The 26,508-nt window shown below is 31.5% G+C and overlaps 2 protein-coding genes across 3 annotated transcripts; one reads left to right on the forward strand and one right to left on the reverse strand.

Annotated features, from left to right (window-relative positions):
- Positions 1–5,697: 5,697 nt before the first annotated feature.
- On the reverse strand, positions 5,698–8,526 carry LOC140437808 (uncharacterized). 2 transcript variants are annotated; one of them, XM_072527569.1, is made up of 3 exons: positions 8,186–8,526; positions 6,900–7,415; positions 5,698–6,832 (listed from the first exon to the last, which is right to left on the reverse strand). In XM_072527569.1, exons 1-3 carry the CDS (start codon positions 8,421–8,423, stop codon positions 6,807–6,809), a joined length of 780 nt encoding a protein of 259 aa, XP_072383670.1. In that variant the 5' UTR covers positions 8,424–8,526; the 3' UTR covers positions 5,698–6,806. The 2 variants fall into 2 exon arrangements, with proteins under 2 accessions (XP_072383670.1, XP_072383662.1); XM_072527561.1 differs by having other exon boundaries at positions 5,698–7,415.
- A 5,150-nt stretch (positions 8,527–13,676) lies between these two features.
- LOC140445043 (uncharacterized) lies at positions 13,677–24,719 on the forward strand. The gene is made up of 2 exons (XM_072536835.1): positions 13,677–14,226; positions 21,011–24,719. The coding sequence occupies exons 1-2, from the start codon at positions 13,992–13,994 to the stop codon at positions 21,568–21,570; spliced, it is 795 nt and encodes a 264-aa protein (XP_072392936.1). The 5' UTR covers positions 13,677–13,991; the 3' UTR covers positions 21,571–24,719.
- Positions 24,720–26,508: the final 1,789 nt, after the last annotated feature.

A 26,508-nucleotide genomic window follows, 5' to 3' on the forward strand; every position in this document is an offset into this window, starting at 1 on the left:
TGATGGCTACAAGATCAATGCATAGAAATAGAATCCCTAGAACAGAAGCATGACACATTTAACCTACATAAAAAGATAAAAACTTAACGTGTGGAAACGGATCACGAAGACATAACTTAATACTAGACGAGCACAACAATCTGCTCTACGAAAATGAGAGAATACTTGAGAGATGGCGGCAATAAATGGAAGAATTATTCAAGGAAGAGCAAGAGACAGAAGTCAGTGTTTCTGGATGTTCAGGACCAGAAAAAACGCTCAGTTAAGTAAAATATGTAATAAAAAGAATAAAACCCACATACACCTGGACCTGATACCATACAAGCTAAAATATTAAAACTATTTGAACACAACCAACTTAAACTCCTAACGAGTGTACTGAACAAAATCTATGAAACTGCAGAATTTCCTACAGATTGGCTAGTTTCCACCTTCATTCCTCTCCCCAAAAAGGCAAATGCCACCAGATGCTCTGATTACAGAATTATAAGCTTAATGAGCCATGCACTCAAAATCCTTCTTTCTGTTATTCACTCTCGCATAAATAGAAAACTTGAAAACATTAGCAGTGTTCAGTTTGGGTTTAGAAGCGGACTGGGAACGCGAGAGGGTCTATTTTCCATACAAGTATCGATACAAAGAGCTCGAGACGTAAATTGCGAAGTCTACGCATGCTTTACATACTTTGAAAAAGCATTTGACAAGGTGCATCATCAAAAATTATTTTAGATACTGAAAGAATCTATTATTGATGACAAAGATTTACGCCTAATTAAAAATGTATACTTACAGCAAAGAGCAACTGTACGAGTAGACAACGAAACCTCACAAGAATTCACGATAAAACGGGGAGTACGTCAGGGCTGAATTTTGTCACCGACGTTGTTCAATACTTACTCGGAAATGCTGTTCAGGGAAGTATTGATGGTTTAAGAGAAGGTATAAAAATCAATGGTGAAATCATAATCAATTTAAGATATGTGGACGATCGGTTTGATTGCTGATAATATGGACGATCTGCAAACATTAATAGACCGTGTAGGAGAAGCCCGTGACAGATACGGCATGAAATTAAACTGTAAGAAGACCAAAATTCTTGGAGTAGGTAAAACCGACGTAATACAGCACCAATTCACAGCTAATAGTGAACCCTTGAAAATAGTCGACAAAATTACATATCTTGGATGCAGCCTAAATACGGAATGAGACCACTCACAGGAAATAAGATGTCGTATAGGAGAGAGAGAGTCTTCAATCGCCTTAGGAAGATTTTATGTAATATTCACCTGAATATTGATATTAGAACACGAGTCTTGAGATGCTATGTATTTTCTACCCTTTTATATGGAGTCGAAGCCTGGACCTTGACAGAGGCAACATCCAAACGATTAGAAGCCTTCGAAATGTGGTGCTAGCGCCGCATGCTCAGAATTTCCTATATCCATCATGTTACACAACACCGTGATCCAACGTATGAATAAAGATCTGGAAATTATGCGTATCGTGAAAATCAGAAAGATGACATACTTAGGGCGTGTGACGCGCAATGAGAAGTATAAACTAATTCAACTAATTTTACAAGGCTAGAAGGCAAAATATCTCAAGGGCGCAGAAGGACATCGTGATTGAAGAACATCAGACAGTGGACAGGGATGACTACCATACATCTATTTAGAGCAGCTGTCAACAAAGTTGTGTTACGATAAATAATGACTCATAATATCTAAACTGTAAATATCCTTTCTCATTCAAGTATTTTCCAGATCATATACCTGCCGGCAGAAATTTCTAGTAAGAAGATCCACGGGTCCCGTCCGCTAAAATACCTGTTTGGCTCCACGACGATCGAGTAAGTTCTGGAAGGTCAACGCCACTTCGAGAATAACGGTTGTTTAGTATAAATATAGAGGAACCTTTTATTTAAGGTACAGTTAGTTCTAGTTTTGAAGTCGAGTTTTTAGTTCGAATATAAATGTAAAAATAAATTAGTGAATATTGTAATAAAAACTTTATTAAACTTGTAAGTGTTATAAATGTAGAACCTTTGATAATAAATAAAGACAATAGATTAATAAAAATACTACAGTGGTGTCAGAAAAAGTGGAATAGTTTTAAATAAATAGTGAAAATGTCTACGATTTATGAGCTCACAGTTACGAATTTAAGAAGACATCTTGAGGACAGAGAATTAGCTTCTACCGGAAGAAAGGCTGATTTAGTCCAACGACTAAAGAACGCTTTGGAGGAAGAATGTTTAGACCCGGAAACTTATATTTTTGAAAATAAACATGATGCTGTCACCTCGTCGATTTCGAAACTAGAGACCAAAGTTTCTGGCGATATTTTGAAAGTTTCCGGCGATATCGCTTCTTTAGAAAACAAAGTTTCTAACGAGATTTCTTCTCTGAAAAGCAAAGTTTCTGCTAACATCTCTAAGGTCACTTCTGAGATGTCTGCCCTCGACAATAGAATATCTTCGTTAAAAAACCAAGTTGCTGCCGATATATCGGCCTTCGAAGAAAAGATGAAAGACATGGAAAGGAAGATGGAAGAAACAGGGACAGCAGAGAGAGGAAACAGTCCAATTACAGTAGAGACAAAATGTAAGTTGGAAACACGGCCGAAATTTGAAGACAGTGAATTATGCCATTTGGACTCGGTAATGCTCCTGCGACATTTGAGAGGCTTATGGAAAATGTGTTGAGAGGATTTTCTTGGAAAACATGCCTAGTTTATCTAGATGACATAATCGTCTTAGGGGAGACATTGGAAGATCATCTGAAGAATTTGTAAAACGTTTTTAATCGATTTAAAGCTGCCCAATTGATGTTAAACCCCAAGAAGTTACAGCTATTTCAAGCTAAAGTCAATTATCTGGGCCATATATTCAGTAAAGAAGGAGTGGCAGTGGATAAGGGAAAAATCGATTCCATTAAGGAATGGTCAGAACCAACGGACAAACATCAAGTGAGAAGTTTTCTTGGGCTATGTACTTACTACCAGAGGTTTATTAAGAAGTTTGCAGATATCGCTAAGATATTAACGTGACTTACGGAGGAAGCAAGAGACTACCGCTGGGATACAGACTGCCAAAATGCCTTTGAGGCCTTAAAAAAGCATTTAATCACAGCACCAATTTTACGATATCCACTGCCAGAAGGATAGTTCATCTTAGATACAGATGCAAGTAATGTGGAAATAGGAGGAGTGCTATCTCAGATTCAAGGAGGACAGCAACGAGTCCTTGGATATTTTAGCAAAGTTCTTTCAAAACCTGAGCGGAATTATTGCGTCACCAGAAGAGAACTTCTAGAAGTCGTGAAATCAGTAGAGCACTTCTATCAATACCTCTATGGAAGGAAGTTTTTAATCCGAAGCGACCATGCCGCCCTTAAGTGGTTGGATGTAGTTTAAGAATCCAGAAGGTCAGATAGCCAGATGGATCGAATGACTCCAAGAATGCGATTTCAAGATTGAGCACCGGGCCGGAATTAGCCACAGAAACGGTGATTCTCTTTCCAGAAGGCCATGCCCAGCAGAGTGTTCCCACTGCAACAAAACGGAATACAAGGAAGCAGCAGTGCTGAGAACAACGATGGTCAACGACGACTGGACGCCTACCAACATAAGGGAAGAACAAGAGAGAGATCCAGTTGTACAGAAAATTCGAAAATGGATAGAGGAAAACCGTAGACCATCTTGGCAAAAAATATCAAACCTATGCTCAGTAGTTAAGACGTATTGGACCCAGAATGGTTTTATTGGATGAACAGCTCCGACGACGTAAAAGACTGAAAAAAGCCTTACCGAAAAAGGAGTGCTCGTATAAGACAATATAATGTTGGAAGCCCGTTTGAAAGAATAGCTTTGGACATTGCTGGGCCATTTCCAGAAAGTGAAAATGGAGGCAAGTACATGTTAGTAGTAATGGATTACTTTACTAAATGGGTCGAGATTTACGCACTTCCAGATCAGAAGGCCTCCACCGTTGCAGATAAGTTGATCCAAGAATATATCAGCCGATTTGGAGTGCCTTTGGAGATCCATAGTGACCAAGGCAGGAACTTCGAAAGCGATCTATTCCAAGGAATATGTGATAGACTAGGCATGAAGAAAACAAGAACTACAGCATATCATCCGCAAAGTATTTTACAAAGATGGTGTCCGATCATCAGCGAGACTGGGACCAATATCTTCCGTTCTTCACAATGGCCTACAGATCTGCTGTTAACGAATTAACAGGCCAGACACCAGGCAGAGTCCTATTCGGACGCGAGATGTGACTACCTTGTGATCTAGAGTTTGGGTGTCGACCTGGAGAAGATGTGGCAGGTGAAGATTATGTGATCGAACTACGAAGAAGAATGGACTATGTACACGACTTGGTCCGTTCCCACCTTCAGGTAGCTAGCAACCGAATGAAGAAACGGTACGATATACAAGCTGAAAAGGGTTGCTGTAAGAAGAACGACAAAGTCTGGCTCTTATTATTAAATTAGTAAATATTGTAATAAAGACTTTGATAAACTTGTAAGTGTTATAAATGTAGAACCTTTGATAATAGAGACAATAAATTACATTAACAAAAATACTACAGTTGTATGGACCAACGTGATTGCCAACATCCACAGATAATAGGCACCAAAAGAAGAAGAAGTAGATCAATTATTTTGTCATTTACTAATAGGTTTCTGTTTAGAGTACTCTCTTTCCGTATAAAAAAGAACGAATGTGGCACAGAAGTTATACTTCTATACACGCGTTCGCCGTTACAAATTTATATGGGAGTCAATCTGCACAATCATTACATATGTAATGCTGTAGGTAAGAGAGAGCAGAAAGAGAAAAAGATTTAGGTATATAGGTATATGGTGCATCGTTTGCTGTACATAAACATTTGACCTGTAATAGGAGTATAGTAAATGAAGGATTGAATCAATATTTTAACGAAAATTATTTTTTTACACATACCCTGCAGTAAAATTCATTGTTTATTTTGTTATTAATATAAAAATACAATACAATACACTGCAACATAATTCAATATAATAATATAATACAAATTAAAATTCAATATTCATAAGTATTTACAAATGACAATACACATATCTTACGCATATGTTTAATTTACCATGATAATAATATTAATAAATATTAAATATATTTACAAAAGGAATATTTTTATTCTCGAAAAAGAAAATATATCTTCTGTCTCTCTCTTACCTATATCTTAAATATGTAATGATTTTGCCGATTCACTCAATATATATGAATATACACAAATTTCCAACGTCGAACGCGCGTATAGAAGTTCAAAAAATGTTTGTGGAAGATAAAAATAAAAAACCAACAACTCGGATTATGTTGTAAATTTTCATTTTATTTTAAAATTTAGCATTTTTGCGTATATTACATATATTTAATAAGACTAACGTGGGATTTTTAAATATTTCAAAAATAAAAAAGGAAATTCATATTGGGATCCGAACTCACATATACCAGTGTATAAACCAAACACGTAAGAAATTTGCCAATTAGACATGACACTAACGTGTTTCCAAATTGACAGTTCTCAGTCATGCAGTGATTTATTGTAATTATTATTTTGAAATACAAAAGCCTAAAATAATTATGAACATTTAATAAATAATACAAAACATATCACAATAATAATATTAATATATATTTTATTAAATATATATATATATATATATATATATATATATATATATATATATATATATAATATTACATATATAATATAGGAGTATAACTTCAAAAATTTTTGTCAAAAAGAAATACCTAAGTATGGAGTAACAATATTGAAATACATAAATTCAATTAACTTGACTTTTTTCTGTGGTGTCACGGTGTAGAATAATAGCTATTGGCGGTAGAGCCAGAAAGTAAAATGTACAGTGACGCAAGAACCGATACCCGTAGTAAGAGAAAAAGAAAAGGAGATTAAGTCAAAGTGAAATCTTTTCAAAGTAAAAAGATACCTAGAACGCCAATCAAATTAAGAAGTGTGGATCAGTTATATAAATTATTAGTAATTAGTAAAAATATGCAAAACGTATGAATGAAGTAAGTTGGGAACTGCAAGAATGAAATTAGCAAAAAGAATTTAAGGTTTGCATCCTTGTATGTTGTTTCTAATCATAGACTGAGTCAAATTATTTAAAAGAAATTTCTTCAGTGTGTAATTTCATTTAAAGTTTCATATTAAATACTTAGAAAGAAAACTGCTTAAAACAAATGTAGCATTTGTTTTTCTTAACTGTGCACTTTGCACTTTTAAAGGTTCTTTCAAATGATCTACCCGATTAAATTGCTTAACACAAATTTCACACTTGTAAGATTTTTCTCCAGTGTGCACTCTCAAATGTGTTTTCAAATTACATGCTGTAGTAAACATCTGCTCGACTAAATACAAGATTTTTCTCCTGTGTGCACTTTCAAATGTCTTTTCAAATGATCTGGTCGACTAAATTGCTTAAAACAAATTTCACACTTATAAGATTTTTCTCCAGAGTGTACTCTCAAATGTGTTTTCAAAGTATCTGCTCGACTAAATTGCTTAAAACAAATTTCACACTTGTAAGATTTTTCTCTTGTGTGCACTCTCAAATGTTTTATCAAATGACTTGTTTGATTAAATTGCTTAAAACAAGTTTCACACGTATACGATTTTTCTCCAGTGTGCACTCTCAAATGTATTTTCAAATTACCTGCTGTAGTAAACTGCTTAAAACAAATTTCACACTTGTAAGGTTTTTCTCCAGTGTGCACTCTCAAATGTGTTTTCAAATGATCTGCTTGACTAAATTGCCTGAAACAAATTTCACACTGGTAAGATTTTTCTCCAGTGTGCACTTTCAAATGTTTTTTCAAATTACCTGCTGTAGTAAACTGCTTAAAACAAATTTTACACTTGTAAGGTTTTTCTGCAGTGTGCACTCTCAAATGTATTTTCAAATTGCTTGATGTAGTAAACTGTTTAAAACAAATTTCACACTTGTAAGATTCTTCTCCAGTGTGCACTCTCAAATGTGTTTTCAAATCATGTGCTCGCCTTAATTGCTTAAAACAAATTTCACACTTGTAAGATTTTTCTCCTGTGTGCACTCTCAAATGCATTTTCAAATTACCTGCTGTAGTAAATTGCTTAAAACAAATTTTACACTTGTAAGGTTTTTCTCCAGTGTGCACTCTCAAATGTGTTTTCAAATGATCTGCTCGACTAAATTGCTTAAAACAAATTTCACACTCATAAGATTTTTCGCCTGTCGCAACTTTCATATTTTTATTTAATGTTTTTCTTTTAGAGTGTTGACTTGTATAATATCCTTCGTTAGATGAATCTTCAATTAGTGTCTTCATAATTCCCATTTTGTGTTCATCTTGAAGATAACCTAAAATACAAACCAACTATAATATACATAATTATTTGAGTATAAGTGAAAATGAGTGCAATAATCAAATTAGGGCATAATACAATTTAAGGCAGCAGAAGTAGTGAATTATATAAATATGTTTTAGAAACCTGTACAGATTTTTGGTAAATCGATTTTTTCACGTTTTTACCCTCCTATGAGGTGGGTTTTAGGGGGAAGCCCAGGGGTAAAAGTGGTAAACTTTTTTGCATCTTTTTTGGGTTTCCAAAATTAATATTGTATGCAAAATTCAGCTTGTTAGTATGATTTTTAGGGATTAACTCTCTGACGACTGGACTATTATTGTTTAGGGTTATTTTTAATTCATTACAATTTGCCATTTTTTGCCTGGAAAAGCCTATGAAAATCTTGACAATTCTTCAATAATTGTAAGCATATAGGAATTTCTAGACGAACTGGGTATTGGACTTTTAAAGTCAATGTTCAATCTTTCAAACTGAGCTGTTGATTTAATTAAATGTTTATCATGTTCTTTCTTATAAAATCCGGGTTTTATTTCTGCACAGATTGGACAAGAGGTAATTACTTATTTAATTTCATTTACAGAATAAGAAATCATTTAAATAAGCACTTAATTTGTAATTATCTCATATATGCCCATAAATTGTATTTATGTTTAAAGCAATGTTAATAATGTTCTAAAGCTATTTTCTTGTAGCATCTTAATGCAATTTACTATTTTGGAAATAAGCCAAAATTTTACTTTAAAATTAAGTTGTTACACTAACCTTTTTCAGTTTTTTGGTTTTCTTCAAATGGGTTTATTTTATTTCCATGTTGTTCTATTTCAGTATTTATGAGATATTTCTTTAAGTCTAAATAATCATATGTGTCATATTGTGTAGTATGCCTATTGGATTCCTTCCGAATTTCATATTTAAAGCCATCCAAAAGAGCATCATCCAATTCATTATACTCTATTTCTAGTTTACACGTTTTCTCGCTAAATTCTTGTTTTACTTCCATTTGATTACACTTGATTTTATCTATCCAAATAGTAATTTTGGACCCAATAAGTAAAATCACTATAAAACTCGGTTAAATATAGACATGGCAAAGCAAAAGTATATATAAAGTGCCGGTTAAGTTAGCTACAAATGAAACGTCAAAATTGTGTTTGCGGTATTGCCATATCCTTAGTAAGTATATGTTTTATGCCTCAAATATGCTTTGAAACAGTACATTTTTATATTATTATTTTGTACAAATGTAAATTCTATAAGAGAAACACTTGTTCATAATTGTTTATTTAGGTGCTGGTATTATTTTTATACGAAAATAAGTTATATGTAAAAGTTATCAATTAATATCAATATTGTGCGTGTATGCAATCAAATTACGGTACCTGTGATGTTGAAGTTGAACTAACACTTCTGCTTCTTCCACAGTGCACTGGTGGAACTCAGGGGGCAGAATCTTCTTAAAGTTGCGTAGTTAAGTTTACAAAAAAAACTGAAGTGTTTATCGCGCTGATCTATACAAGACTGTTACTGAGGTGCGTGTCGTCTCGTAGCTTCGCTTCCCTTAACTTAAGTCTCATAGGAGGGGCGATGTGTACGGGGCCGTATCATGGTTACGTATATAAGACATACACACACGTCAATTAAAGAATAAAATATAAAATAAAATAATAAGAAATACTTAATAAAAAATAGGAACATGTGTGGAGGGTCGTAACATATTTTATGAAACCTGGTATTTTTTTAAATATATAATATAAAACACGAACGAATGCATATTTGTTTCTTTTGATGATATTAGATGCAGTTAGTTATTGGAAAAAAAATTATAATTGGCCATTGGTAGATTATCGGATAAACTAGGCAATACTATCAAAAACTTTCAAAACACTAGTTGCCAAATTGCAACAGATGTTCAGCAGATTTCAATTTTATAACTATTTTCTTCTAATTTTGGAAAGAAATGGTACCTGAATACCGTTTTGTTAATGTATTAGTTAGTTACTGGAACTTGTTCAGATAGTCACTACATTTAATTCGTGTGTTCTGTAAACAAAATTTCAATTTAAAATAATGTATAAAATTAATATTTGTATCGTTTGATATTAATTGCAATTAATGTAAATTAGAATAATTAATTATTAGAATTTTTTTTTGCAATTGTCCTTTGATAGGTTAGCGGATAGATTTACTTTTAAAAACTGTTTTAAAACTATTTACTTTTTCTTTTTTTTTTGGTAATTATTAAGTATTAGTTTTTAATATATTATTGCTTTTATTACGTATGTATATTACGTAACACTGCCAAACACCAATATTTCATTCTGTCAAACCCCTTTGAGGCTATCTTCACTGGGATCAAATGTAAAGAACATCGAGTAGATTCTAACTTGATGGTAAAAACGACAAAATTAATAAATTATCCCATACTCTTTCGATATTTATTAAAAAAACGACATGGCATCACTGGCAACAAAAAACTTTCCTTCATTTGTAGCTAACTTCACCGGCACTTTCTATATACTTTTGCCATAGACGTATATTAACTGGGCTAATTTGCGATATTGCCAGGTTCTCATTATGTATATGTTTTATGCCTCAAATATGCTTTAAAACAGTACCACATTATAGACAGTTGTGTTGTTATTTATACTGTGCAATACTGTGTCTATACTGTGACAGTACATTTTTAGGTTAAATTGGGTTTGCATGCAATGAACATAACTTTAGCATCTGAATTATATAAAAGAATATAGACGCTTATAAAAGAGCAGTTCAAATGGGCGATTTGGTCACCATTTGGTTACGGTTTATACTTCAGAACACTCCTTAAGAGGGTGGCTGCATAAACCATAGTATAGACCCAACTTTCCTAACACAGCTAATATTACGAAACCTATACGGAACTGCTCGATCTTTTATAGGCGTTAACATGGTGTAATAATCAGAAAAATGTAAATCATCATTATATTTAAAATTTTTAGAATTATATTGATTAAATAACCAAAAACATTTGTTATTATTAATTATATAAATTTTATTATTATTATTATTATATTATTAATATTCCACAAAATAATAATTTTAATTTATTAGAAAATTGTACGCAACTGATACAGGAATACTTCAAATTTTTTGATAGTTCAGCGTGTGGCAAAATTGTTTTAAAGGGTTGTCGCTTTTTAGAGTAAGAATTTTGTTTATGTTTTGATTTCTTGCACAATTTGAACATAATACATTATACATTAACAGATTGTATTTATAAATACATATTAAATTTAGATTAATAGCTTTAAAAACTAATTATTTTTGTGTATTGTGATTGTGCTATGCCAAAACAACTAAATAGTCTGTAGAAAGCTGAGAAGCTTTCATATTAGATTATTTTGAACAAGGAAATAATGGCGGGACATTTTTATTATTATTGCTCTAAAAGTGGTAAGTTTAAAATTTAGAATATATAATTTTGGGTTGAGTTTACCCAAAGTACAAGCTGAATATAGCCGCAAATGTCGAAAATATTTCGGTTTGGCAGTGTTGGCATGTTTTGTCTATGTATATGTTGTGTGCTTCAGATATAAAGAGATAAAGCCTTTAAAGAGTACATTTTGAATATATTATTTTATGAATTCGAAATATATGAAAGCAATAATGAGTAGATAATTGTCTCTTTCTAGATTAATTGCAAACATCTGTTGTAATCTGGCAACTTCTGATTTGACGATTGCCAAATCTATCCCCTAATCTATCAAAGGGTAATTGCCAAAAAATTTATAATAATTAACTGCAATTAATCTCAAAGAAACAAATATTTACACATTGTTGTTTTATATAAATCAAAAATTGCAGAATTCATAACATAATATAAACAAAATGTACTTTTCTAAAGGTTTATCTTTTTATATCTGAAGCATACAGCATCTACATTTAAAAAAAATGCCAACACTGCTATACCGAAATGTTTTGTTCCATGTTTGACATTTGCGGCTATAATCAGCTTGTACTTTCGGTAAACTCAACCTAATTTTGTATTAAAATGTTTTCTTATGTATTTTAGTGTGTTGCAGTAATCTTAAAACTCAGTGTATTTACTGTTAATATAATAGCATAGAAAAACCGAACACATAGAAGCGACAGAACGGTCCAAAAGCGTGTACCATTTTTGTATACGACTGCCCGATTCTGGTTGTATAGCTGTCAAAAACACGTGCTTATTCTTTAATTCTGGTTGTTTTCGATAGTCCGTAGGCGTCTATGGTAAATACTCGTCACAACAAGTGCATTTGACCATTTATATAATTTATTTATAGTTAAAAGGTTATAGTTTATAGTTAAATATATAAGTTTATAGTTATAGTTTATAGTTAAAAGTTTAATTTATATTTAAAATGTCTGGATATATTTGTGCGATTCGCGGATGTTCATCTGTGACAGGAAAAGGAATAAGTTTATTTAGATTTCCTAAGAATAATAACAGGTAATTACTATTGCTTTGTAATTATTATTAGTTATTACATAATAGTATTGGTTTGACTTTCGAACAGTAAGCCGACGCCGACGTGTCTGTCCGAGCTATAAAAAATAAACTTTGGTCTGCCAAGGGATAGTTCAAAATGAAAACATTAAATTTGGTGTCAGTGCTATTTCTTTTATTGACAAACGCAAGTCTCCGAAGGCTCAGGTCAAAAAATCAACAGATGGTTGCCGGGTGTCAGCGCGCTCGAAGGCAACAATACGAATATAGTATTTTTAGGAAATAAAAATATAAAGAGGGTTTTATCCACGAGAATATTTTTGATTTAAGAGCGTAGGCGCAAAATTTCGGGCAAATGTTTTTTAAATGTATTCATTTTTTTCGAATCCTGAAATAACTAATAAGTATTTTTGAAAAATTTAAACGCAGAATGAAAGACCACATTATTACTGAGGGCCAAAAGTCCTCGAAAACTTCTATAATGTTTATTTTAATAAGTTACAGGGGTGAAAATAAAAAGTGAAAATTTAGTGTGATTTTTAATTTCAAATATATCATTCAAAAAAACTTTTTGTTTATTCTAAGGGACTTTCGGCCCTCGGTATTAATGTAATCTGTTATTCTGTGTTTAAATTTTTTAAAAATGTTTGTTAGTTTTCACAGGATTCCAAAAAAATGTTAAAAAGCATTGGCCCGAAATTTTGCGCCTAAGCTCTTAAACGAAACAAAGAAATTACTAAAATGCTCAAACTAAAAATTGTTGGAAACATAATTAGATCGATAATTGGGAAAATCTTAAAATTACAATAGAACAAGACTTAAAATTGCAAAAACATGGTTGCAAATAAACAAACTTACATTAAATTATGAAAAAACTAAATAGGTACTCATCTACTTTTTGCTATATACAAAAGTTGTCTGCCAATTTTTAATTCGTTAAATATAAATAAAAAAGATCAAATATATGGATCGAAGTACATAAAATATTTAGGAGTTTTAAATGGGAATTACAAATAAAAAATATTAAAACTTTATTTGTTGTATATCTCAATATTTAGTGACACTTTTGTGACTTCATCAGGAGAAAACTGTAAATTTATTAAGATTAGATATTGACAAAAGTTAAATATTTCATTACTTACAATATACTTAGAATATACTAATACTTTTATAGTTGTAAGTAATAAAGTATTATTTATAAATACAGAAAAAGTTCTTTGTTTAAAATTTGTTCTGTTAAAAATTTGTAGTGCCAAAGTGTGGATAGAAGCTTGCAGACGAGAAGATTTGTTATTCAAAATGGATTCACTTTATAATAATTATAGGATTTGTGAACTGCATTTTGAAGATAATGTTATTGTAAAAGGAAATAGAAGAAAAACATTGGCGCACGACGCAGTACCTAAACAAAAAGTTTTTTTGAATGAGATATTTGAAATTAAAAATAACACTAAATTTTCACTTTTTATTTTCACCCCTGTAACTTATTAAAATAAACATTATAGAAGTTTTCAGGGACTTTCGGCCCTCAGTAATAATGTAGTCTTTCATTCTGCGTTTAAATTTTTCAAAAATACTCTTAAGAATTTATATTGTGTGATATGCCCACTGACTATTAATTTTCTGGTTGTTAGCTGTCATTGGCGGCTTGGCCACGTAACTTCAAAGGACTGTCGCTTCTCTGTGTTCGGTTGTTCTCTGATAATAGTTTGACAAATAGTTGACATTTTAAAAATTCCTCACTTACTAACTATTCTGATGTTTTGGCAACGCTGTGTGGTTCTGACGTCGTAAATCTTGAATGACGTGTAAGCATTATTAATTAATAATTATATGAAAAACAGAAAAATCATGGTACATTGTACCATGATGGTACAATGAAAATACCATATTATAACCAAAGAATTTATAACCTTTGCCGACGCTGAAAAGAAAAATGACACAAGACACAATGACAAAATGAAAGTGTGAATGTGAAACATCCTTGATCTTGATCCTTCTATTTATATTTCTAATCTTAATCTATATGCGACATAGCAGCGACATTCGTCTATATTCTTTGCCATTACTATTGAAATACATAAAATCAAGTTTAATAAAATGGAAGTGAAACAAGAATTTAGTGAGGAGACGTGTAAAGTAAAAATAGAGTATAATGACTTAGATGATGCTCTTCTAGAAGGCTTTAAATGCGAAATTAAGGAGGAATCCAATAGACAAAGTACACATGACATATATGATTATTTAGACTTAAAGGAATATCCTACAAATACTGAAGTACACCAAGATAGAAATAAACTGAACCAATTTGAAGAAAACCAAAAAACTGAAAAAGGTAAGTAAGTTAACAGTATAATTTTAAAATATAAATAGTATAAACACAGTTTAATACTTAAAATAATCAATAAGTAAAATGGGGTATAAATAAACTACTGTAAATTTATGAGTGATATAGTATGTTTCTGAAACAAACAAATTAAGAAGCTTATTTGTCTGACCTATCTTTAACTCTACCCTGTTGAAGTATGCAAATATTAACCCTAGACATGGGGTAACAGACAACATTAATGGTAACTCAAAAAGTGCTTTGAGCAAACATAAAAGAAATATAATCAAAACTTGAAATGATTGAACAGATTTTGGGCAATAATTAATTTAGAGCATCCATTATAACCAAACTTTTATATGATATTTAAGGTAGGCTTAAATGGTGTCTTTGCCAAGTCTCCAGTTTTCATGCTCTCACATAATATTATAGAAATGCATTGAAATATAAAAATTCATAGATTTTAATTAAATTAATGATAATAATTAAATACATATACAAAAAAATTAATTAAAATGATATAAAAAATTAGTAGTATTAATTAAATTACCATATATAATAGAAATGCATTGAAATTATATAAAAATTCATAGATTTTAATGAAATTAAAGATAATAGTTAAATGCATAAACAATAAAAACTTCTACGGAAATTTACAATTTATGATTCACAAGTGTCATTGTAGGGTGTGGGTTGACCATTCGCACCTAATAATAAGAAGGTATTAATAGACAAGATATGGAAAGTGCTGTCAGATAATTTACAATATTTAACTGCATTTAAAGTAACAGAAGATATTTGTTTTATACTTATTCAAAACTTGTAGCTTCTCATAATACAAATTATAATTTCGTAAAAGTAACTTATAATTTAAACCTTCATATATTTTACAAAAAAAATATGGCAAATTTTATACTTATTTAAAATTTGTAGCTTCTCATAACACAAATTATTATTTCGTAAAAGTAACTTTATGTTTCTAACAATAAAATTCTAATCTTTATATAAAATTTCAATTTTACAAACTATGCTTAAATAATAATGTTAACAATTACTGTTGAACTTTAAGCTATGAAGTGACTCTAATGAATGAATGTACTTTTTTATTTGTAGCTGTGTTTATAAGGTTTAAGGTAATAACTTATAATCTAAATGGTGTTGTTGGCTTCCGTCTGTGTAGTCTTGGCGGAGATCTTGTGGTGTTGGTATTGCATTACTTTGTCTAGGTGTTATGATTACATTTCTATATAGATATTTTAGATGAACACTGCATATTTGTTTACTACACTTAAATAAGTAGGTCATGCTCATGTTTCTCTTTGCTGATGGACACATGTTGCAGTAACAGCATCCTCTTTGAGACTCTGGACATTCCTTTAATGCATTTCTGTTTTGGCTTTTTTGATACTTTATCACATACCAGAAAAGGTAGTATTGAACATGGTGTCAGTATCCAAGTAATGCTTTTAGTCATTCCAAACTTGTTTCAGAAATAAATGCCAACTCCCTATTGTAATTTTGCCTTTTTATTAGTTTATTCTAGTATTGTATTCAAAACATTGTCAGAAAAAAATATTTGAAAGATGCATACTGGATCAAGTAGGTATATCTCGTAATTGCGATGTATGTCCTGGTTTTATATATACAATATTCTTTGAAGAAGTTTTACTTTTCCCTGTGCATGGTTGTTACATTCATACCCATTTTTTCCATATAATTTGTCTTTAGCTGGGGTAACCACAAACGTAGATATTTCATTGGCAGGATTTATCTGAAAAATAAAAATACTTATAGCGTACTGGAACCAGTATTGGAAACGGCACCAGTGATGGACACTCAACAAATTAATGCATATTATCAAGCAACCTGTTACTGTAATTACCCCCACAAACACGTAAAACCTCCAATAGAAATCTATAATATTTGCTCTGTTTACAGCTGCTTCGTCTAGATGCCGTTAGTTGTATTAAAATCAACATAATTTACCACATGACACTTTGGCGCCAAGACAGTCGTATTGTTAACGTTGTTTATAAAAAAGTGAATTAGTTTCTTAACTTTATGTTTAACTTTAACTCTATGAAATAAACAATTTTTTTATATTTTCTGATAGTAGTAAAATGTATTTTGAGGTAAATAAATGACATAGATTCTTCTTTTTGCGTCATTTAATATAATTCAAAAAATATTTTTTGGCCACCTTGTATAAATAATGATGTTAATGTTTGTATTACTGAATAAACAATTGAATAACCTTTAAATGAGCTACCACCCGACCCTTATTCCTATTTACAAAAATCATCGATTACATCATCACGCCCAAATGGATGACGTAACTATTATGGAAATATCTCGAAAAATCATAATTTAAAAATAAAAATAGACCTGTTTCAGGATTTTGCTTAAAAGTGGCCTATTCTTGATCAAATGAATTTATTCCATAATTTTGAACCTCTCTATCCATATATAAAAACGGTGTCCATTACGGGAGAAAAAACATTAATTAATAATAAATATATTTTTTTATGTTGTTTTTATTTTGGTAAAATGAACTTCTGTACTGATTAAAGACAGTCTGAGCAATAAGCAGGAATGTAAAGTGTACCAAACACATGTTATTTCTTCTAAAGTCGTGTCATCCTCTGATCTATTCCCGGTCCCTGAGGAAATTTACCTCTCTTCTAGTCTCATCACATTGAGTTTCGGATGTTTTGAATATCTGACTTTTGAATTTCCAAATTTTTAACATGATTCCATGTCCTCATGTGGCAACCATTCTGAATCACCATTGTTATCCCCAGACTGGCTTTCCATTTCAGATTCGGCTCTAGTAACAACATCTTCTATTTCACTGTCACTACTTTGGAACAGTGCAGTTAATAAACATATTAGACCAAATGCAGACACATTACATATGTCTTTGAGCTCCTTTAATATTAAACCTTCCATCAATGACTATAATACATGCATGCAAGGTAACAAAAAATCCTGTATAGATAATATTTTTACAAAACTTGACATATTTGATTCTGCTGTATTTAATCCTCATACGTCTGATTATAATGCTCAAAAGGTAAAATTTGAGTCAAATATAATAAAAAAAAAACGAATATTTAATAAGGAGAATAAAGATTTTTTAAAATTTATACTGGGTAATGTAGACTGGGTATCTGTTTTTGAGACATTAGAGGTAGATACTAATTTGGATGCTTTTATGAATATTGTTCAGAAAATTTTTATGCAACTAAAAAAAATCACAAAATTACTTTAAAAATAATGATATACATTGTAAATCTAGGCTTGATATTTTGTTGAATATAAAGATATTTACCGGACAGAAAAACATAATATGATTCTTTACTGACTCAATCTCGAAAAAATTGTTATAAAGAATGAGTTAAATAGCGAAAATAAAACTAAAATGTCTTGGCAATTATTGGTAAATGTAATTAAGGGTAATTCCAGAAATCAAGGTAATTTCTGTTTAGAGGTTGACCCTCAGGTGCTTTCTAATGAAATAAATCAATTTATGGCAACTGCAACGCTAGAAGATGTAAAGAAAAAAAAGCCTTGAAACAATTTTTAAAATTAATATCGAAAAGAATAATCATTGCATGTTTCTAACTCCCGTTTCAGAGAAAGAAATAAGCCACATAATAAATAACTTAAAAAACAAACATAGCTCTGTTTATGATGAAATATCAATAAACTTAATTAAATTTGTTTCATCAGAGATTTCCCTTCCTCTTTCTTTTATAGCTAATGCTTCTTTCAGGTAAGCTAAATTTCGTCAAAGTTTAAAACTGGGAATTTTCAAGCCACTACATAAAAAAGGTGATGTTACTAAGATGGAGAACTATAGACCAATAAGCCTTTTTCCATCATTCTCAAAAATATTTGAAAAAGCGATATATTCTAGAGTATAAAACTTTTTTAGTACAAACAGCTTTTTTAGTAGTTTAGTTTAGTAGTAGGCACTGTTCTTGGAAAAAACATTAGAAACACTCCTCACAGTAGCAGAGCAAACTCTAAGCAATGCTAAAGTGGTTCAGTGGAAATAGGCTGTCAACAGTTTTTGTTTACTTTAGAACCAACCAGTTATGAAAACAGTTCCCAGATACAGTCAATTTTCTGGAACAATCACAAAACATGGAACCTGCTAGATCAGTTAAATTTCTTGGTCTTCATATTGACCAGAACTTGGGGGGAACAAATACAAAATACAGCAAAAAAACTGAATAGAACCTGCTACTCATTAAGGGTATTGAAGAGCTATCTGAACCAGGGGATTTTACCAGTATTTTATCAGTATATTATGCAAACTTTTATTATGTTATGCGATATGGAGCAATCTTCTGGGATGCTGCAGTGGATAGCTCAACTGTCTTTATAATCCAAAAAAGGCTGTCGGGCTGATCTTAGGGCTAAGGCGGGAGAATCCTGTAGAGACTGATTCAAATCACTCAATATACTCACTTTCTCAGCGATCTATATATTTAAATGTATTATGTTCCTTTTTAAAATGTTTCTTTGTTTTATCACCTGCTACCAAATCATGAATATAATGGAAGAAGCCTTAATTTGAATTTCTCACTTCAAAGATTGTCTCTAACAGAGAGAATTCCTTTGTATGCATGCTTTACGTTTTACAATAGTCTACCTCACATTCAACAGAAAACACACTATAGAGCTTTTAAAAGAAAGGTTTTCCCACATAGTTAACATTGAGAGCTATACTGTGGCGGAGTGCCTGGTCTATCCTTCTCCCTGATCAGCATATTTAATTTGTAATATTAATATATTTTAATCTGTGATACCAATATATTTTTTTTAATCTGTGATTAAGGTGGATCTGCACCCCTCAAAAAGACAAACTATACATTTGGACAAATAGGGTTGCCTTGTCCGCTTGTTTATTGTAATATGGCGCGTTGTCAACAATGACAACACTAATGTTTCACTAACCTTTCCTAAATCACTTTTTTATTAAAATGACGATTGGTTCTGGTTTCTTACCAAGGAAATCCTAAATTACAATTTGTTTTTCTTAACGATTTAATACTTTCCAAATAATCTCATTGTCCAGTAAATTGTTTATGTAAGCGATCAACTGTTTGTGTGATTTTTTTCCATTATGTGAAAATTAATGGTAGTGCTACTGTCATCCTGGTGCCTTAGTCGTGGACTAATACGCACCCTGATGCGCATCGCCCCGCCTTTGAACATCTTTATATTTTTCTATTGGCCGAGAGATCTGAAAATGCCATATAAATATTAATACACTTATAAATATTGGACATTTTTCAGCTCTCGGATCAGTCTAGTCTCGGCTCCCAAATAGGGTCTCTGCACCCTGGGAGTCCGATGTCGGGGCGCTGCTCCAGTTCTACGAACACTTTAGACTCTGTGGCTGGGCTTTGCCCACCTCCTAAACCGAGTTTCATTTATTTCCTGTGTCAGAAATACCTAAGATGGAAGATACGCAGAGGGTACTTCGAATATAATGGTCGAAGGCCTTCTGTAAGGCACCGTGGGAGTGTATAAGTGGCCATATTTTGACAAGCCCTTACATCCCATATGGTGATACTACGAAGTAAACCCTCAACAAATGCATCCATTTTAGTTTTTGATGTTCTCGTTTGTTTTGACTGAGAGAAAACACTCCAGCATCAACTTGACGACCTTTACCAGCAATTTTCTTTATATTTGAGAGACTTAAATCTTAAAATTAAATTAGGTTAAACATAATAATTGTTCAGTGGTACCTACAAATAACTGTGTGGTTTATTATATCGTAACCGCCGAGATCTACCTCCCATTCCTCCCACTATCTGTTTTTCTGCTCAAATCACTCCTCTATCTACTCTGTTAGGTTCAGTACTTGGCTGTGCAGGATTTCCCTGGCCTGAAGCCCTGCTTGTGGAATTAGTTTTGCATCTAATTCCACAATAATTATTTTGAGGAAAAAGTCATCAAAAAAATAAAGTCCATTAACACACTATGGGACAGAGTTAGAAGTACATATATACGACGTATATTCAAGGTGGAGAATATCAAGAACTAGGTAAGAAATAGAAGAGTAGAATGGAACGATCATATAAGCTGAATGACAACAAATAGAGTAGTAAATACGGCAAGAGACCCCATCGTTTTTGTGGTCTTCCCCAATAGAAAGACCACAAAAACGATGGAACGACAACTTACTGGAGGCCCATTGAAAAACAGACAGAGTCATGTCTACATAAAAAGAAGAGGAAGGAAAGTCTTTAAAAAATAAGGCCCAATAAATGAGAATGGATCTTGGCATTGTCGATATACGTATGAGCTAACATGTACAAAGAAATGGATGACGCTTAAGATTGCTCTAAAAATCAGACATCTGCGCTGAATACGATATCTAATTGGAGCAGGTTTAAGATAAATCTGCACAGCTCAACGTATTCTATTGACGAAACCCGTGAGAACTAGACTAATAGATGGACTAAGGTTGATTGGAGGGTTGATGCAGTTGAGAATGCAACAAATGTTTTATTACCAACTGACTGGACTAAAGATGGAATATTGTGTTATTTAATAGCTATGGTTGACTTATTTTGTGTGAAAAGATTGTTTAAAAGAAAGCGACGTCTTACGCACATACAAGACAGAAATACAGGTGCTTAAAACATATTGATTACATTATTGGCAAGACTTTTGCTGCCTGGTATTTAATTATGTTTAACTTTGTTTATTACTTTGTGTCTGTATTAATTTTTCTATTGTAGTAAATGTTTATAGTTGGTTTGTATTTTAGGTTTTACTCAGGAGGAGAATAAAATGAAAATTATGGAAACATTTTGTGAACATTCATCCCATAAAGAACACTATACGAGTCGACACGCCGAAGGAAAACCTGTAAATAAAAATATAAAAGTTCAGACTAGACAGGGACCTTACAAATGTGAAATTTGTTTTAAACAGTTTACTACAGCAGGTAATTTGAAAAAACATTTGAGGGTGCACATTGGAGAAAAACCTTACAAGTGTGAAAGCTGTTTTAAGCAGTTTAATGATGCAAGTACTTTAAAAAAACATTTGAGATTGCACACTGGAGAAAAACCTTATAAGTGCGAAATTTGTTTTAAGCAGTTTTCTCAAAAGGATTATTTTAAATATCATTTGAGAACACACACTGGAGAACTTTACAAATGTGAGATTTGTTTTAAGCAGTTTTGTATAGCAGGTCACTTGAAAAGACATTTGAGAGTGCACACTGGGGAAAAACCTTACAAGTGTGAAAGCTGTTTTAAGCAGTTTAATGATGCAAGTAATTTAAAAAAACATTTGAGATTGCACACTGGAGAAAAACCGTAAAAGTGTGAAATTTGTTTTCAGCGGTTTAGTATTGCAGTTGTAGTTTCCGTGAATATATAAGAAATTTACACATGTTGCTGCTACCAATCCCTCAATTATCTTTGCGACGCGTGGCAATACTAAACCGACCGCTTTGTACGTTTTGGAACAGTTTACTACGGCTAAACTTTTCATTACTTACAGAACTATGACTCATTAACTGCCAGTGCAAATAAATTATTAAAATTAAATTATCTACACAATGCTTCGTATTAAAAAATTGCTGTAGACGAATTAGTTTATTAATCTGAAATTAAGTCTTTTAGAATCAATTATAAACGATTATAAACAACTATCATAATCAATGTGCTCATTACGTGAATTTTATGGAGTTAGGTTATCTGTTTTATATTGGTTTTACTTTAAACAAAATGAACTTCCGATAATGAAGCTTTCTATCTTTAAATAAAAGAAAATTAAAAAATCATTGTCATGTGCATTTTTTTCTTTTGTAGAGTTTCGTTATGTGTCTTTATAAATTACTATAATCTATTATTTACAAATATCCCAAACATTGTTAATTGTTTATATAAACTTTTAAAACAAAATGTAGTTTGGCACTGTGATGAGGAATGTCAATTATCTTTTGACACTTAAACAAATGTTACCTTCAGGTACGGTTCGTAGACTTACTACGGTTGCCTCTTCCGACGGGTGGGGATGCTTGAGTTACGTCACCAAATTACACAAGAATACAAAACCGATTTATTCGCGATTGAAACTGAATGTAGAGGGCAGGCCGATTGCAGTGTTGATTGGTTGAAGGGGAAGAATTACGTCACGAGAGTACAGTTTCGGGCTTAATGTTCATTGGTTAAGCGGAAGAGGCAACCGTAGTAAGTCTACGAACCGTGACCTTCAGGTCTATTCGCTCCGTGCGTGATTGACGCGACACCTACCGCCTTCATCTGACAGTTTTGAACCTCCCAATTTGAGGTAAAACATATGTTATATTCAAACGAAATTGACAATTATTAATAATTAATTTTTTAATTGTTATTTTTCAGTTTATGTATAAAATAAATATAGTATTAAAAACAGGGTTTCTAAAAATTTATCATAATTTACCTTTTCAACCCCAAACGAAAAAAAAAGGGGAAAAATCTAGTACTGTCAAATCAAGTTTTTCATGTGGAAGAGCATGTAATTAAAAACAATAATAGTAAATGTTATGATATAAAAGCTAAAGTCATCAGGTAGGCTTCAGTTAGGTTGGTTGGTCTATATGATATAAGAAATGGGAAAAAGGAATCAATAGTTGCACAAAATGTACTTGTGATAATGGTTCGAGGCTTATATTCAAATTGGAAACAACAACTAGCAAATTTCTTTGTGAACACTACCTTTGAAGCAAATCACCTTCTTCCTATTATAAAAGAATGTGTTTCTAAACTGTTTCAATCAGGTTTATATGTGAATTGTCTTGTTACTGATATGGGATCGAATTTTCTAAAATTGAGTAAATTACTGGGGATTTCTCCAACTAACTCAGAATTTGATGTCAATGGACAAAAAATTGTTTATTATTTGATCCATGTCATTTAATTAAAGTCACTAGAAATAACTTAATAATGTTTTTTATTTTGATGACAAAAAAACATCTTGGTCATTTATAGAAACTTTTTATCATGAAGATAAAAAGCAGTTTCATAAATGTGCACCGAAACTAACACACTCCCATATATATCTTACATCTTTTGGAAACATGCGAGTAAAACCAGCATCTCAAATTTTAAGTAACACTGTTGCAAGTTCTATGTATACATATATTTCTCTTGGTATTCTTCCATCAGATGCATTGGGAACAATAGAAATGATTGAAAAATTTAATAATTTGTTTGATATTTTAAATTCTACTGATCAGAATAATCCTAATAACTTTAAAAGTGTATTTGAGGAAACTGATTTTTAGATCAATTACCTAAATTCCATGACAGATTTGGTACATAATATCGAGAAGGGAGAAGCTATGGGCATATTAATGTGTGTATTAAAAACGGCGTAGGTACGCGTGGCTAACGGTGATACCAATATGGCGGTGGGATCATGGCCGGACTCAATAATATTAAAACTACTATAAAAATATGACTAGTTATTCAGAAGATTTAATCATAATCTACAAAGTGCAATACATTTTTAATAAACTATGATTTATTTATCCCGCGGTAAACACTAAAAACACGATATATTATACATAAAGATAAATTAATACAGTCAAATACTATTAATTTATTCTCTGAAGTACGGGCCATTACTTTGTTTTCATATTTGTATACTAACCTGTAGAACGTTATTCCTGAAGATTTTTTATTAATATTGCTTCTGCCACTGCAACTACGTTGAGAACAAGAAACCATTATTATGCACTATCATAATATATTATTACAGTGTCTATAAAAGTATTATAAAACTAAAAATATTCGAAAAATAACAAACGTAAACAAACATATACGATCTGTCAAAAGTGTCAAAACAATATGGCCGAAGTGAGGTCGTTTTTAGTCAAGTGATGCCTTCTCCATAGATTCTAACTCGATGGTACATAAACTGAAAATATTAAATAAAACAGGAAAATAGGTAACATGTCGTTCGTGGTCAAAAAAGTGTTGGATTGTAACAATTAATGGTGTTAAAAAGCTTTGGGATAACTTATCGTCTCATGATTTTAAATACTTAAAAACAAGAAGACTTAACCAAGAATGTGTGGAAAATTATTTTGGTAGTAAAAGACAACAAGGTGGAAATTCCATTAATCCAATTCCCATACAATTTCAGAGGGCATTTAAAAAACTATTTTGTCAAAATTTTATGCATGCTAACAAAATGAATTGCAAAGATGATTTAGATAAACCGCATATGTAACTGTTTATATTTATACATTTGTTAAATATTTGTTTGTATATTTTTTGCAAGGGATGCTACTTTTATGGTAGCTTTACTAGGTACTATTATTATTGTGTTTTATTACAATTTTTTACCCTTCCCTACCACAAATGTGATATATCCAGGCGACTTGAATGTATTGTACAACCAGAAGTTTCAGAGACCCTAGATGCGCAGAAAGAGAAATCGAAGGGGTATACGTGTATATTAATTATAATAAATTTCTATTATTATTCTGTTTTATTACTACTTTTTACCCTTTCCTACCATAAATTTGATATGTCCTGGCGAATTGAATTTAGTACAGTACAACCAGAAGTTTCAGAGACCCCAGATCCACAGAAACAAATCGAAGGGGTATACAGTTATTCTAGCCGCAGCTGCAGAGTTTCTACGCGCATCGAAAATGTCATGGTGTTGGAGGTTAATAGATATTCACATTCAAAGAAATTCCTCAAAAGGAAACAAAAAAAGTCAGCAACTTAAGACATAGTTAATAGAAATTTCAAAAGTATAATTATGTATTGATAAGTAAAAAGTCTTGAGTCAAAAATATAGATTTTGAGAGACCAGTTTTTTATTAAGCTTAAAAAAACGATAAAAAGTAATAGAAATCGACTGCTTTTCATCTCTATTTTGAAATTAACTCTCAAATTCAATCGCTTTTTATCCGTTTTTTAAAGTACTAAAATACTTTTAGTACGTTAATTTATTTGTTAAAAAAAAAACAATCGATATTTTTGACTTAGAACCTTTTTAGTTAATTATCAGTACAGAATTGATATATAAGTTATATTAAATTTTACAGAAAAAATTAAATTCATACAAAACAGATTCTACATAAAAAAATGATTACTTCGTTTCTCAGTGTAACTATAGGTAATTTGACTACAGTTTTGAACGACTTCCTCATTACTTTTCTTCGTGTACTAACTAGTTTAACTGTCACTGTCACTTCAAAATTTCTATCCTCACAACATCAAAGGTTCCGACAAAGCTTTCACTTCTTGTTAGGTTGTGTATTCTGTGCGTGTAACAGTAAGTAAATTAGATGGACTGTAGTTGCCAAAGTATAAAAAAATCCTGAATCCATTTTAAATCAAATAGGTCACAATTATTGCAAAAGTGGATTATACACCAAAACAAATTAATATTTAATTTAAATAAATAGAAACAAAACAAGAGTTAAAAAATGATCTTGTTAAAAATAATTTGAGCCGCTTGTATGCGTCGTATAAAAATGTAAAATGGAAAATCAGGTCTCTGCTTCAAACAATATACAATTGTTTCTTACAATCATAAACAAAATAAATAGGTTAATACTATTTTACGATTAACCAGTCAGATAGTTTCTGTTGTCTTTACTAAAACTGAACTTGACTTCAGTTGTTTTTGATTATTAACAGTGACTTACGATTAGAGTCGTTTAAACTCCATTCGCTTAGCTCGGGCATATTTTGACAGATTCATTGTCGGAAACCTACAACACAACAATTCCTACTTCTCAGTATTAATAGCTCAAGTATCCTGCTGTTACAGACTTCTTTCTTTAAAAAAAGAAGAATTATTCTAAATAGTCGAAGTGTATACTAAACCCATCAAATTTTGGGTAGTATATATTTAAAAAATATATATTTAGTTGTCATAATTTAACATAACTATTTATTATATGGTGCAGATAAATAAATATTGATTGTCGGTAATTCGCAAAGTTCTATTTTATTTACTATTTAGTTTGTTTACTATTAATATTGGCTATGAGTACGGGTGCTTGGTTGTATAGTAATTTCCAGCCACTTTTAGTCTGTCAAAAAAGTAACTAACTTCGCAAAAAAATAATTACTAAATTCACTAGACAGTTCGGACTGGGATTAGCGAACAGAGTTTAGCTATCTGCTCACGACTCGAGTCAATTTTTCAAAAGTTATAATTTATAAATTTGGTAATATGGCGATGTATTTAATATCTGTATTTGATTTACGCACCAATATTTAAATATTTAAAAAATAATATGAT

Source organism: Diabrotica undecimpunctata, chromosome 1 (assembly GCF_040954645.1).
Source record: "Diabrotica undecimpunctata isolate CICGRU chromosome 1, icDiaUnde3, whole genome shotgun sequence".
Classification (NCBI taxonomy): domain Eukaryota; kingdom Metazoa; phylum Arthropoda; class Insecta; order Coleoptera; family Chrysomelidae; genus Diabrotica; species Diabrotica undecimpunctata.